The sequence below is a fragment of the Protomyctophum bolini genome (genome assembly GCF_963924005.1).
Source record: "Protomyctophum bolini genome assembly, chromosome: 6".
Taxonomy (NCBI): domain Eukaryota; kingdom Metazoa; phylum Chordata; class Actinopteri; order Myctophiformes; family Myctophidae; genus Protomyctophum; species Protomyctophum bolini.
Genome location: NC_137867.1, coordinates 32,407,610 through 32,423,911, shown reverse-complemented (window position 1 = coordinate 32,423,911; position 16,302 = coordinate 32,407,610). Strand labels below are relative to the sequence as shown.

The 16,302-nt window shown below is 43.2% G+C and overlaps 1 protein-coding gene across 2 annotated transcripts in view; it reads right to left on the bottom strand.

Moving 5' to 3' along the window:
* Positions 1–16,302, bottom strand: part of igsf9b (immunoglobulin superfamily, member 9b) — a 38,943-nt gene that overhangs the window by 19,702 nt on the left and 2,939 nt on the right. For both annotated transcript variants that reach the window (XM_080766704.1, XM_080766705.1), the window contains exons 2-3: positions 11,323–11,418; positions 8,940–9,146 (exon numbers count right to left, since the gene is read on the bottom strand). In XM_080766704.1, coding sequence (XP_080622830.1) covers positions 8,940–9,146; positions 11,323–11,383 — 268 coding nt within the window. In that variant the 5' untranslated portion in view covers positions 11,384–11,418. The remainder of the gene's footprint in view (positions 1–8,939; positions 9,147–11,322; positions 11,419–16,302) is intronic.

Here is a 16,302-nt window from a genome sequence, read left to right as displayed (position 1 = left end):
CGCACGCACGCACGCACGCATGTGTGCACACACACCCTTCATTCTCTCAGGTTACCATAGAGATGAGACCAAGAAAAAAACCCAGGCTGAGGGTTTAGATTTGAATTCAGTTGCCGTAGAAATACCCGACAGGGCCAAACATGGATAGGGCAGTAGGGGAGGGTGGATCACACAGGGCAGGGGGTGGGGTATGTACTGCCACAAATTTGAAAAATTACAAGCGGAGGAAAAAAAGACATGTTTGGATTCAAATAATGGACAAATGGCTTGTGACAAATGCAACACTGCGAGAGGCAGAAGGAGAGAGAGCGAGATAAAGGAAAGGGAGAGAAAGAGAGGACCCTGCTTTCATTTCAGTGTGTTGATAGACAAAGGCCTTGACATGGAATGACAAATGCTTTCATTTTAATTTGGACACGCAAATCAACATGCAGCTCTGTACGTACAAAACAGAATATTTCTTCCTTTGGGATATAGCAAATATTGCAAAAGACGATAAAGGACCATTAAAGTTGACAAACAACTGACCAAAATGTTAAAACAAAATGCCAGTTTCCTTCCATACGGAATTCAATGAAAGGTTACAGAGAGGTTAGGCGGAGTGTTTGAATCGATAATCCACTGTCTACAACCAATGAGAGAGCGACCTTTGTGACCCAAGTGAGCCGTAACCCTCCAGCAGACGCATTCACCCTCCCAGTCCCCCAGTGTGTGCATTAGCATACCGTCCACTACTCACACTCCTCCAGACCCACCGCCACCATTAGATTCTATGGGAGGACAAGGGAGGCAAAAACAATAGCTGCTGCTCCGTCTATCCTCCTCAATGTTTTTCCACCCAGTAGATATCACATGACAGCTCCAGTCTAGCTTAAAATGAGCCCCCTGTTCCAACAGGTCCGTGGCCAACCGAGGGTAGAAAATGGAAACGCTAATCCACTGTGTGTGCCCTCTCTTCATATTAGCAAGAGTCAGGTTCTCTCCCAGTGGGTGGCAGAGGCAAGGAATCACTCAGCGATTCACAGCGGTCCCACTGCCAGACATCTAGCCTTGTCTCGTGGTTCCTCAATAACAGTTTTTCTTTTTATGTAGCCTGGGGGCTGTAACATATAAGAAGGACAAGGGTTTTCAAGGTTGTATTTCCCTTTGAAATGAACTCGCTCTTAGTTGTATGTAAACTCAGTGGGGCCAGGTTACATCAATGTTTTATTTTACTCACATGAATCTTCTCACCTTGGGTTGAACTTTAAGAATCACACACAGCACACACAGCACTCCCAGTGCATGAGAGGTGGTGCCAGTGTATTTTACATTGCTTATCGTGTGCACTCTGAGCTGTTTTAGCTCGTTGTGTTGGAGTTTGGATTTGCACAGATAAAGCTTCGCGATAAGACTTTATTGTTGCGGGGAAACGGATTGTGATTGTGGCAGAGAGCGGTTCCCAACTCTGCTTATTGACATTTAGCAGTGCGGTGTATATTCAGCATCATATGATACAATAGTAGCAGCACCTATATGGAGGAAGACAAGATTATGCTGTACGGAGAGGCGTCAGCTCTGTTGTTCTTTGTCCATCCGTATGTTCATAAGAGAGCCAGGGCAGAGGTGCATTGTGGGATGTGTTTTTATTTGAATACAATCATAAGTCCGGGGCCAGCCCCCTGCCACTGACAGCACCCCCTCCCTCTCCCCCAAATTTCCCTCTTCCATCCTCCTGTCTCCCTAATCAGTTTAACCCTCTTATGAATAGCTCTTTGTCGTGTGATAGATTACAGTTAACTCTGTCTGCTCTCACTCTGTCCGGCTGGGTTAACCCCTGCACCAGCAAACAAACACACACACACGACGCATACACAGTGACACACACATGTCACACACGACACACACGCGTGTGCGCACGCACGCACGCACACACACACACACACACACACACACACACACACACACACACACACACACACACACACACACACACACACACACCTCACGTGGGCGTTGGACAACAGTATAGCTGCTCAGCTAAATGTTAGTAGCATGTGCAGCGACCCGATCTTTCTGTTGATTGTGTCAGGGGGATATCATCAGGGAAACAAGATTATGTACTTTGTAAAAAGAAAATAAACATTGATTATGGAATGAATGAGCTCATATTGGCACAAACTGTACATGTTATGAGCACATGCCTCATAAACTTTGTTTTCTTTACTACATGATGGGTTAGTTAATAATTGTCAGCTTCTAAAAACAGGTGCTATACTCAGTATATGAAGGACCATCAGGACCATCATTCCAGAGGTTTAACCACTTGAACTCTAGTGTAATCCACCATAATCTGAAGACTCACCTCTTCGAAAAAAAAATTGCTCATATGCCACCAAAATGTGGAACGCCCTACCAACAGTCATTAAGACATGCGAATCCCTTGACTCCTTCAAAACCGCTCTCAAAGGGCACCTACGGACGGCTGCAATTCTAAACTGGCCCCCGTAAAATCTGAATCCCCCCCCCCCCTTTTTCCCCTCACTGTATAAGTTTCTTTTCCCTTTTTACCTCCTTTATGATGAATTCCTGTTCTGTTCTTTGTCTATATAGAAGTGTCTATTTGTACGTCTCTAAATGTTTTGATGAATTGAACATGGTAGACCCTCTTGTAAACAAGTGTAATGCTTAATTGGGTCGTCCACTCACAGTTAACAGTCTTTGTATTGAGTTTGTGCTTGAAATGTACTGTAATTCTGCAAACTGTTAATAAATATTTCAATCAATCAATTCAGACTCCACCTTGGCCCGTAACACCTTGACGACCATGCAGTTTTATGCAAAGGTTACATTTTAATTTAGATGGCATGTTATTTAGACAGATAGCAGGTTCATTTGTTGACCTGGCACCCTATAGTTTGTATCGTTTCAATCTACAGATTTTGTTTTAATATGATGCTAGGTTCTTGTTCTGATCCTAGGGTATTTTCGGCTAAGTGATTTGGTGTGGAGAGAAATACTAGAATCTAGATCTAGTGTAGAGGGGGGCGGGGGGGGGTCAAGAGTAAATATATAGGGTATAAGCCTCTTCATACTCATGCATTACTGTCGAAAATACAACAGGAAAGAGATCAACCCTACCTTTAAACATTATATAATTATCTCCCAAGAGTAGAAACATGAGCTTCTAACCGGTGTTTTTTTCATGCCCCCACACTGACAGCCTCAGAGTCACTTTCACTGACCTGAGGCTAAGAATAGGGCTCAGTGTGTGAACACATACTGTAATAATGCACTCGATTGGAGCTGATCACCTTCTTGTGAATCTGGCCTTGTGGACACACCTAGAGCATGACGAGATGAGGTAACACAGCTTTTGTTAGAGTCAGGCGCTTTGAGCAGGAGAACATGAGATCTACAGGTCCAGCCATCCATTCTTCCCTTTTTGTGTGTGTGTGTGTGTGTGTGTGTGTGTGTGTGTGTGTGTGTGTGTGTGTGTGTGTGTGTGTGGCGCCGCTGTTTGTTGACGGTCTCCCTAGTCCAGTTGTAGCAGAAAAACTGGTTAGCAGATAAAGGTGATCTGTTTCAGCTGCCACCTTTCTGTTTGCCTGCTTTCTGTCTTTGGTGGGTGCCAAATAGAGGCATGTTTGCGAAAGCTTTGCAGTCCAATATAAAGTTTCAGTTGAGTCCGTGACTGGTCTGGGGGGGATTATAGACATTGTTATTTGTTGTGTGGGAATGTGTTGGTGTGTGCATGTAGGCATGCACAGGTGCAGTGCAATGATGAACCCAGTCTTTACTCCTCATCCGGTGAAACAAGGCCTGCTGGGACACTTCTGGGGTGTGAGCCGTAAATGCTTGAGCCCTAGCATCCCTATTCTGGGTATGTCCAGGCAAACATTTGGCGAACATAGGCGAACATCAGCCAAATAGCGGATATACAAGTTTGCAACAAATCACAAAGCATTGCCACACGTCAAGTATTGACTGCCGAGGGACCCCAGTCAACTAAATATGCATAGGGTTGGTTAAGCCAGATTTCACTTTATATTACTCCCTATCACAACCCAGTACCCACTATTCAAGACAGAAGAAGCACACTGTATAGTGTATATGGATTTTCCCCTGGATTTCCCCTTCAGAACCTGACTACCAGAACCCAAATATCCAATCGGCAACCCAGAAGAAGCTTCACTTCCAGATCATCAAACTAAATTATATGAAACCCATCCTATTCTTTTTCCTATGCCCAGCTTTCCGGGTTTGTGTGAACACAAACATTGGCTTGTGATTGGCACCCCATAGCGATGATTTGATTGGCTGAGCAAAGTACATACTGAAGATAAAAATTTAAGGCAGAAAAGTGAAGACGCCAAAAGTGATGAATGACCTTTGTGATGATTTGATTGGCTGACCACGGATTTGATGAATGATGATGTATGATGATAAGAGCGCCCCTCACTTCACACGATAGCCTTTATCAATAGCATACAGTTTTGGGCAGCGGTGGCCTACGGGTTAGAGGAGCGCCCTTGTTGCCGAAAGGTTGCCAGTTCGATTCCCTGGACAGGCAGGGAAAATCTGGTTCAGGAAGTGATTGGTTGTCACTCACCCAACACCGCTCCCCAACTGCTCCAGTGGAGCTGCTTAGTGGCCAACAGTATAAGACTGTGGTTGTACTGGTCAGCTCCCAGGTTTGTATGTGTGTTGTGGCAAACCAGGGGAAACAGCCAGGCCTATTCCCCACAGAAGGAGGCTGGGGGAGGTGATAGAGGGAGTATATCACCCTGTACAGGTATTGCAGCCAATGGAAGCCTGGACATGGACGCACCTGCAGCCAGTAAGGCAATCAACAGAAGCTTTTAAATGTGAGTGAGGAAGCAGGAATCCCTCTGTTCATGAGGAGGCTGGTATGAGGGATATCTCACAAGTGAGTACAAGATTTAACTCAAACCTTTAGACCCACTTGGATGTGCTGTGTGTATTGTGGCTCACCTCGTCTCGTTCTCTCTCCCTCCCTCCCTCCTAGGCCGACTGAACTCCACAAGGGAGAGCATACAGCACTCTTCCCCCACCTGAATACATTAGTCACTAGCTCTCTCTCTGCTGCATAGAAGCCCAAGCCCCTCACAGGAGGAACCCTAAGTTGACGTTTTGCCCCGTTTTCCCCTTTTCCTAATAAGTTAATAAAAGACAATTTAACTTGCATGTTGAATCTGACTCTGAGCCTCTTATTTTATTGTGAATCTAGCCTATTCTCCCCTGGGTTGCCACAGCGTGTGTTTCTATGTTCAGGGCGTTGCTGAAAATGAGCGCTCAGTTACAACCCTGGGTAAAAAAAAGAAAAAAACAGTAGGTAAGACAGGAAATGGAAAGCTCACAACGTGACACAATGCAACAATGTTATATGAGGAATTATATCAAACCATAATAAAAATGTGGCTTGCTGAAAATAACTTGAGGTAAAAAAAAGTATAAACTGGGCTATAGGGGTGACTTCCAGCCACATCTCTACCAATTTCCCTCAACAGAGAAATATTTGATCTATATGACACTACTGTAAGCAGTCCTGGCACCACAATCATGTAGCCGCATTTTGCAACTCTAGATTTTTTTATAATGGGATGAATCTAGAGTTGCAATACCCTCCATTGACTCCCCACTCATCCAATTTGGTTTGCGATCTGCTTGTCTTAAACGACGTTAAACTCGCAAACATTGCAGCTGTAGTCCAAGCTTGAATTATCCTCTTTCAATCTGCCGAGCTTGTTTTTTATAAAAATCCACCGTAGAGATGTTATGAGCTACTGTCAAGAAATTCTGTGCAGGTGATTTATTTATTTATTTAAGTGCTGGAGTTTGGAAGCACTCGTCGTATGTCACTGAACGGTCCTGCGTACCACCTGTTTCTAATTTGCACATACTGCAGGAGGCAGCAGCGCGACCCGTTAACAAAAACGAGTGCTTCCAAACTGCAGAATCACCTGCAGAGTATGTCTTGACAGAAAGTAGCTCATAACAACTCTACGGTGAAAAACAAGCTCGGCAGATTGAAAGATGTTGCAATGTTGGTGAGTTTAACGTTGTTTAATACAAGCAGATCGCAAACCAAATTGGATGAGTGGGGAGTCAATGGAGGGTATTGCAACTCTATATTCATCCCATTATAAAAATCTAGCGTTGCAAATTGCGACTACACAATCATGGTGAGGCGGCTCCGAGATATTGTCTCAACAAATACAACTAGAACAGAGCCTATTAGTGTCCAAAAGGTATCTTATCTACCAGAGGATCACAAAGACTGTGCAGGTAGTCGTGCCCCTAAAAACTGTGTATATAAAACAAGCATTTTGGCATTTGCCACTTGAATTAAGGTGACAAAAAGGGCCTGTCAGCTCAATTACACAATGCAATACTGTGTTTTCAATAGTTTTGCACACAAGTTATATATAAAAAAAAACATACCAATTAAAAATGTCCCCATCTATTTCCCATTCCAAGTCTGTTTGTGTTAAATTTCAGAAATGGGATAATATTTGTGGGTAGATCTTGATGAGCTGGTCATTTTGAAAGTAGCTCTCAAGTTTAAAAAAAAAAGTGTGCCCTGCCCTGTGACAACGTATCAGATTCAGAACGTGTCAGAATGGGCCTTGCTGCTCTTCTTTGCCTTGGGCTGACTGATGTTCAGCCTCCGGGGCATGGAGGCAGGAAGAGGGATGTATGCATTGATACTCCCTGATTCCCACTAGAACTCTAGCATTACAGACAGTTGAAGTACTTAGACAGACTGGTGTCTAATGGGGTCAATAGAAGGACACTCTGTGACAGAAACGCAGCCGACACTCTTTGAGCACCGAGTGCAATCTCAAATACACCTGATATCGCTATCATGCAATTGAAGGTTAAATGTACTGTATGACTGAGATGCATTCCCCTTGTCAAAGACACGGCTTCTCATTGATTCTTTTCATGTCTCATTCTAAAAGTGTCTCAGACAGCATAGAAAGACATCTTACACATTTTGAAATACTGTAAAATAAAATCTGTTTAAGTGATGAATTGGATGAATTAGCAGTACAATTCCTTGTAATAATGACATCGTTTACTTTCATGTTTCTCAAAACTGTTGAACTTCACTGCATAAAATCCTTGCTTTCTGATCCCTAAACAGAGACAAGCCAGGACACGGATCAGGAAAGGGCTGCCTACCGCACCACTGTCTTGTGGTTACATCTGAAATCCCCCCCACATTTTAATTTGAGGGCAGCATACATTAGAGCCACCGCGCTGACACGCTTCACATGCCACCATCTGCTTCCAGTGTACAGTCAGAGAGATATGAGGATCTGAAGCAGACATGAGGGCTAATGCGCACAGCAGACAAGTGCTCATGCCAGGTGGTTATGACCAAAAGTATCATGGCATCAAAAAGCACCTTCAACTCCAACTAAGAGCATGTCTGTATAATGTTGTTTACGCCATTATGGCTGTTGTCAGATGAGTGCCCTTAAACAATGGCACGTTTATCGGGCTACGGGATTGTTAGCACGTCAGGCGCCTGTTTGTGGTTCCTCACTGGCCCCTGTAGAGGTTCAGTGTGGTCCCTGAATGCGAGACCTATTCATGTGTTTTCTGACGACTTGTTTTTCATGATGCCACTTTCTTGGCCAAGATTCTCTTGAAAATGTCAGCGGGGCTTCTTGGTTCAACAGAGTTTAAATAAGATGCAACTTTGAAAACTGGCATTGAAGCGTTGTTACTATAGTCTCGATGACCTAGATGGGGTGGGTATGGGATTTTGGGTGCCCTATTAGTCTTGGTAGTATTGTTGGCCGTGGCAGAGGAAGGGGTGGCCCTCTTTGTCTTTTGTTCTCATGTAGACAATGATGGGATTATGGTACATCAGTAAGAAAACTGTGTTAGTCCCTATGCTTCATCTATCCTCCTTCCAGCAAAAACAATCTTACTGGGTCAGCCCTCGGAATACCAATAAAATACTGTCATCAGACCACCAGCCCCCACCTCCACCCACCCAGCCTTCCCTAGTTTAACCCCACTCTCTTTAATCCAGACCCACTCCCTTCCATCTCTAACACACACACACACACACACACACACACACACACACACACACACACACACACACACACAGCGTGCCTAGTGCCCCTGTCTTTCCTGCCCCACCCCCCCTTAACAGCCTCCATTAAAATGCATCCATTCTCGCCCATCCCCTCTCCCCCTGCATTACCTCTGCAGTCTGGAAACACACAGACAGACAACACTAAACACTCTCGGTAATAACAGGGCTGCTGTTTAGGATGGATTACCTATATGGGGGCATTGTTTCCAAAACGCCCCCAACCACCCAGCATTCATAAATACCACTGTAGCCCCCTTTTCCCTACCCCTCCTGGTCTCCCCCCACAGCAGTACATAACTCACATTCCCAGCCAGTACACTTCAAGGAAAGGAAAAGACATCTTCTTTAAGGGAAAACATTGAACGATTTTGCACAAGCACCCCAATACCTTCCCCTGAAATCACTTGAGCCGTAATCAAATTAATGTCTCCGTTTGAGGTTGAACTCCTTTTGAGGGACACAGACTGTTATGCTATTCAAATTAAAAATTAAAAAAATAATTATATATATATATATATAGCCTAGGGCTTAAGTCACAAGTGTTTAAAGCATGAATTGAATATACAGGACCGCAATGGAAACAAGCCCTTAGGGCTTTCTGTGTTATCCTTTTAGCACAATTATATAATCGCACTGTACTATTTGCAAACGGTTAACAAGTATCCTGTTGCCTGGCTGTATTACCCAGATGGACAAAATATTTGATTGCAGAAAGGTTAGAACTTTCAATGAAGTTACATGTTATAATGTAACTATGTATTATGTGTAGTTTTAAATCATTTATGGGAGCTTGTGATTGACTTCACCTGACAGGACTTACCCTTGTAATTTGGGTGGACACGTGGAGCATAAACTCCAAATTTGATGAGGATGGGAACGTTGTACCCGAGGCGCACCCACTCCACCACATGCAGAGGGAAGAGGTTTGGGCTGGTGGCTTCTTTGGAAGAGGGGCTGAGACTGCAGGCCAACTCCGCAGAGCTCCCAACCCGAGCCTGGACCAACGACGCTTCACCTCGTGACACACCTGTGGTGGAAACAGCATATCAATCATGGTTTAAACATTTACCGATTGAATAGCAGGCAGTAAACACTGGAACAGCCATGGACAAATACATAAATCAAGATTCACAAGCGTCCAAATATCTAGAAAATGTGGAAGTATTTAGCACAGAGCCTGAGAGACCAGACCATGACTAGCATTTTTTTGGTTACTTGTTGCGAGTGGAAATGGTCATATTTCCTATGCTGGGAACGGATCGTAAAACTGTGAGGGTGGGGAAAGACAGGAGAAGCAGTCAGGGGCTGATACTTTGGCAATGTGTTGCTCAACAATAATAACGTATTGTTAACTGAAACAAATGTCCACATATAGCGTCATATTGTGTGTCACACACGGCACAAATCACATGACACGAATCCGAATCATAAATCAGGCTTAAGACAGACGAACAAACTGAAGGGATGAGTTCAAACAGTGAGCTCAAACACATCTGTTTTGAACTGCATGCATGGCAGTGGCTGTGATCTCCCTGGCTTGTTTTCTGTTGAAACCCAATACTGAAAGGTCATGTAAAACAACGATGCTCCATTTGGTGTCAGTTCAAAGCCTTGAAGATTATTGCAATCCCATTAGCTACACCTGTGTGTGTGTGTGTTTCTCTCTCTGCTTTATTGGCATAAGATACATACCAAAGCAATTATGAAATAAAACGAAATGTATTTGAATCTCTCCATCTCTCTCGCACGCACGCACACTGTCTGTCTGTCTGAGATGTCTCTTGTGAATGTGTGACATATTGGGTGCTGGTGTTTGCTCTGCAATTCATCTGGCCTGCTGATTACGCTTTAATCTCTGGGGGGGGGGGGGGGGGGTGGATTCCCTGATGCAGGACAGTGGGCGAGGGGGGGCCTCTCAGGACAGCAGGCACACTGCTCACTACCCCCTGGGGTACACACATGGTGTGCGGACCTGCACAATCCCTTCCCCCCCTAGAAGCATGCCTTGGGTTGGGGGCAGCTAGCATAAATCCCAGATTGATCTTAATCCAGACGCAGTTATTCAAGTAGGTTTTATCCCTATCCTCTGTCATTCACTTGCATTTAATACCCCAACCCAGCCCCTCCTCTTCACTCTCGCCATTCAAGCCAAAGAAGTTGACTGTGCCAGACACAGCACATGCGTCATCAACATACGACCACTACTCTTTAATGCTTTGTCAGAAGACTATAGACAAGGGATGTGGGTTTCTTTGAAATGAGTAAGCAATGGACTTTTGGCAAAGCAAAGACACACAAAAGCTGAGGAAAAGCCCAACCTTATGGCTTGAAGGACTCAGAAGGAGTGGGGGGTTGGCTGCTAGCTGACCCCAGAGAGGAAAACATTTCACATACGCCTCACATACTGTATTTGTATGGCAAACAGGGTCAGAGGCACGCAGTGGCTGTATGTATTTGATATATTATGTGTCACAGTGAAATTGAGAAATTAGTGTTTTTGGACTGGCCGGTCAGTCAATTTAAGAAAACGGGGACACTGATGGGAGGAGGAGCACCTGTTTTGTTTGTTGCAACAGGGTATGCATTTCCAACAGCAAGGCCATGAGGCTCATGAGATGCACCTCCTGGTGCACCGTTCGAGTTGGCAAGCCGTAGTGGACGACTGGACGTTATAGTTTATTGCTTGAGTGAATCTGCAGAGTAGTATCAAAAGTTCAAAACGTATTGTTGAAGAAAATGCAAAATGGCGGGAAACGTAATTAGTAGTTAATATGATCCAAGGATTTATTTATTTTAATTTTGATTGTACGACCTAGGGGTCAAGTGCTATAGGCCAAAACGTAAAGCAGCCTGTTATAGTGCCACCATAGAGGCCTTAGCCTACCTGGAGTGTGCCCAAACCACACCAAAGGGTCGAGACGGGACGAGACGGTTTTAGCGTCCGTCCCAGCGGTCCTGTTGCACGTCGACCGACATCGACCCAAGTTGACCCAAGTGATTCAACTGGTTCAATTCAATGGGTCGCCATGCATCTACTCTGTGGTTTGGGCTTTAGGTTTGACACTGATCGGTCGGCCCAACAGTGTCCGAGAATAGCTGCACACAGACAGACATACACTCGGACAGGGGTGAAAATATAATCTCTGGGTTTGGCACCTGGTGGAGATAATAATAAATGCAGGCATGCAGTATCGTATACTTACTTAGCAGACAGAGGGCTACAGCAGTAGTGACAACCAGCAGCCACCGTCTGTCCAATCCCATGGCCGTCCCTCACACTCCCTCACACATCTTCCGACCTGAAACACAACATCACACACTCCATTTAGTTCATTTAGAGTTAACTTAATTCTGACCTGAGATCAGATTCTAAAAATGTCTTCTACGTCCTGACAGTTTTCTGAAAAAGCTATGTTTCTATGTCAGTCGTTCTTCGATTTAAAAAGAAATAGCAGACCTACAAGCTCGTAGCGCGCCACCGAGCTTGTAGATCTGCTATTTTTAAATAGCTAAAGCATAACGTAATGCTAACGCCAAAAGGGGTTCCCGCCCAAAATGGGTTAACTTAATTCTATCTGAGTCAGTGCATTCAGACCTCAGTGCCCCATAAGGACATCTCTTCTGAGACAAATGTAATCTTTTAAATTGAGTTGACACATTTTCTCATAATCCAGGAACCAAACTACAGTACATTCCAGCTGCACTTCATGGTTAACAGATAACTGTATAGTTTGAGTAATCGTAAATTGCATGTCTGCTCTTGGTTGGATTAAGGAAAATAAGCTATTCCACCTTCTGCTATGAGCAAGCAGTTGGGCGTGTGCATGTTGTAGGGATGTGCATTCATGTGACTGCAACTGATATTCTTCCTATTTTATTTATTTATATGCACCTCACAGTATGTATAGTCTTATTATGTAACTTTCCCCCTTTTGTTTCTTTCTCTATTCTTTTGACACAGATACAGTACATTGGGAGCTGAAGATATTGTTTTTCACCCACTCTTTACACCTGTAAAGTTGTGATTGTGAGCATATAGTTGACGTGAGTGAAGTGTGTGTGTGTGTGTGTGTGTGTGTGTGTGTGTGTGTGTGTGTGTGTGTGTGTGTGTGTGTGTGTGTGTGTGTGTGTGTGTGTGTGTGTGTGTGTGTGTGTGTGTGTGTGTGTGCGTGTGCGTGCGTGTGTGCGTGTGTGTGCTTCATGCACTCCCCCTGGGAGTCTATATGGTACAGATCAGCGTGCTGCTGCTGTTCAGCTCATTAACTAACTAGGTATTATCTCACGCTAAATAGACCATGCATCAGCAATGGCCAGGTGACATACAGGACAGGCCTGTGTGCTCGTTACCTTGTTGAATTAAATTGGATTTGAGGCACACATTTAAGCTTTTCCCTTTAAATAATAATTGAATGACCCTGCGTGCTTCTTCACTATTCTCCTCACTCCACTTAGTATAGTTCTTATTACTTGAAGTTAATTAAATTTACGTAAGAGAGAGGCTTGTGGGATGTTGCTGACACAGCCAAGGATGCCTTTTGGACCAGACTCACTAAATCATGATGTGACACATTTAGTCTGAGCAGCAATCACTGCAGATAAGCATACAAATATCCCTAAATAGATTGCTAGAAATATATACTTTAGTACTACTAACTACATACTGCTGTGCAGTGCTCAACCATGAGACTGGTGCCAGTGGCACTGCCACTGGGGTTCGTGCTGAAGTTTGCAGTCATTCAATCGAAGTCAAAGTGCAGTAGGGTGTTAGCAGAAACTGGCTCAATAATAAAGCCAAGTGGACATGAAAAAGATAACCATCAAAAATGTTCTGCTCCCCTTTTAACTGTACTATTAGTTTGCACCTGTGCAAACGAAACTATCCTTGACGTGACTGCACAGTGCACACCACACTGGCAATGGTAAGTGAAATCCAAAGCAATGAGCTAAAACTGCTCACTTATTTTGGCCAACATAAAGTAATTTTTTGTGCTACGTTCTGTTTACAATGATGCAAACCGTACTGTATATGCATACAGTATACTGTATAATGTATATGCATTTCCGCCCCTACCTAAAAGCCCAAACTAACTTTCAGTTAGGCTGTGGCATGTTTAGTTCAGCTCAAGCCAAGATGACGGAAGGAGAGCCTTTGGTCAACATGAAAAGTAAAACCAATTCAGTTGTTTGGAAACACTGAAAGGTAAAAAAAAAAAAAGGAAAAAAAAACTATTCAGCTGTTTGGAAACAAATACTATACAAGATTTATTACACAGCGGCGACTGCACCACCGGACGGAAATTCTAATACAAAGTGGTCTGTGACCAAAACGGAAATCAAAGGAACTGTTAAAAAGACTGTTAAAGTTCAATAAATGCGGGCACCTGGGTAGCACAGAGGTAAAGTATCTGCCCTGCTCAGCACCCCAGAGTCAGGGTTTGTGTTCAGACTCATTATTCATTCTGACCCATTAGTCAAATAAAAATTGTTAGGTTAGTTGTTATTGTGAGGTTAGGGTTATGCTTAGTTATAATGAGCACCGCCGGAACAATGGTACTTCAGACTAATGGCATGGCACCATTTGGTCAAGCGTCTATACAAACACTAAGGAGGGAAGCTGATCTTTGTCTATGACTAAACTGGGGAGAAAAAGGAGTCAAAATCATTGGCTAAATCTAAAAATCTATAAATACATGATGTTTCCAAAGTCAATGAGTAAAAGATGTGTGTGATGCGTGTGAGATCATCATACCCAGAAGTTATGCTGGAAGTGGGAACGCCTACTGAGTGACAAAAAACTATTTTCTGACCTTGACAGCCCATATCCAAACAGAAAGGTCCTATCTGATTGCATTTAACAACGATTTGCCACTCACTTTATGCATGTGCAATTGCCATAATTGAGCAGTACATAAACTATATTTGGGTTCATAATGAAACTCAAGTAACTTCTTCACACCAGAACATATGACAGATCCACGTAACAAGAATACACACACAGGCGTTCACCCACAGAGAGTAAGCTTATTACACAGGAAGCCAGGAATGGGGAGGGGGGGGGGGTTCTGCAGGTGCAATGGAGGCAGACGACAACCAGGTTATTTCCTCAGGCAACAGAGGAAGACAAGAGAGCACTTAAATGACATATAAACAGAAGGCCTCAAGAGGCATCTCACTCAGAAGAACATATGGATGACAAGAACTTCAGGGGGGAAAAAACAGAGCACATTACATACCAGGCAACAGTAGCATTGCTGTTCACCTAACTATAAGAAGTGTAGTGCAGAAAGAACTGTTTGACCCACACAGAATACCGGCTCCTCCCTTAGTGATAAGGGATTAATTTGTTCATTCATTAATTCGTTAATTTAGTTATTAATCAATCTCCCACCAAACATGTCAAACAAGACTTAGCTTTCGCAAAATAATTAATGCTTTAGTCACTTCAGTGGAGATTATTTTCAGTTTCCACTACTTTTACTTCTACTCCATCTCAGAGGCAAATATTGTACTTTTACTCCACTACAATTATTTGAAAACTTTACTAGTTACTTTGATTTTGATTATTGTTACGAAACACACACTAACCACTTCAGCGCTATATACATTTCGGCCATTTGAAAATAGCCGATCTATAAGCTTGTAGATCTGCTATTTTTTCAAAAGATTTGTATACATTTGAAAACTTGAAATGAGACATTCTGCATACTGAGTACTTTCTAATCTTGGTACTTAAAGTACATTTTGATAGCAATACTTTTGTACTTTTACTCAAGTACATTTTGAATTCTGGACTTTTACTTGTAGCGAAGTAGTTCTACATAGCAGTATTGATACTTTTACTGAAGTAAAACAATCGAGTAATTTTTCCACCACTGGTGGATGTTAACAATGGGACACAGCCATGAAGACAGTGACGCTCTACTCTGTCTACATATCAATATAATCCGTACCTGACACCACTGCAAGATCACATGGCAAACTAGATAAAGTGCCCTTCTGGGAACAGGTCTCCACCAGGGCAGGTCAGGTTGGGGCCTCCTGGTAGGAAAGTCTGTGAAATATTTCACGTAAATTGCATGCTGCGTTCATGATTATAGCATCTATAGCATCGTGACTACGAGCTGTGCGGCCTCTTTCCTTTCTTAGTACTGGTACTATTTAAAATATTTAGAAGTTGGATATCAATTACGTCCAGTTGAATTACATCACACTGAATCAAATAACATGCTTGTGAAAATGCTTACAAGTCATCCAAACTGAATATTCATGTGAAATAATGATGTCAGTAAGGAGTCATGGACTAGTAAAGAAGAGAGAGAATGAAAACAAATCCCTTTGATTCACCCACATAAAATTGTGTTTCAACAGCAGGTCTGTGGCTTGGTATCATGCATGTGGGGATGCCTTCCACTGTGGTTGGACTTCTCACGGAATCTCTTTGACATAAATTGCTTTGGACCATGTCGGCATGACTTGGATGGTACTTTGCTTTGGTCACACCCAGTTTAATCTCACTCTGTGCGTACCCAGTGTTAATAGCATAATTGAATTGGAAATCAAATTAGAGAGATATCAAGGGCATGTGTTAGCTATCTGGTCGTGTCTGCAAGCAGTGTTTTCAGACTGCAAATCGTGGTGGCCCAGGGCTGCAATGACCAGACCAAACCTAAAGGGATTGATCTGATTTCCCCTGTCATGTTGGCCGGGCAAGTTGTCCATTTTATCCAGACTGTATTGAATAGGGAACACATAGAAGCGTAGCAGCGTAACATAACTGACTTTTGAATGGATGGGGATGCAGCCATTCATACAAATTGCATCCAAAATCCTAGGCAGTAAAAAGTGTAAATTGAAAACTAACTTTGAAGGGACATGTACTGGGGTTAATGGTAGCAGTGAAGATATACCAACCACAACTAAAATGGACCAATAAATAAAATAGCTGTTGATAGTTAAAAGAAACTATGTATAATACAAGGGGACAGTATCCATAATGAAAGTATGAATATGATCTTTCAAGATGTGAAAGGCACAAGAGCTTGTAAGTGTCTCCCTCATTAACATAACAAGAAACCTTCCTTTTGTCAGTGACAGCTTGTGAGCATCATTGTTCAGTACCTCATCATCAGTGATGCTGGCAGCAGCATAGCCTATACTGTATATACGTTCTTAATTGGTAGTCT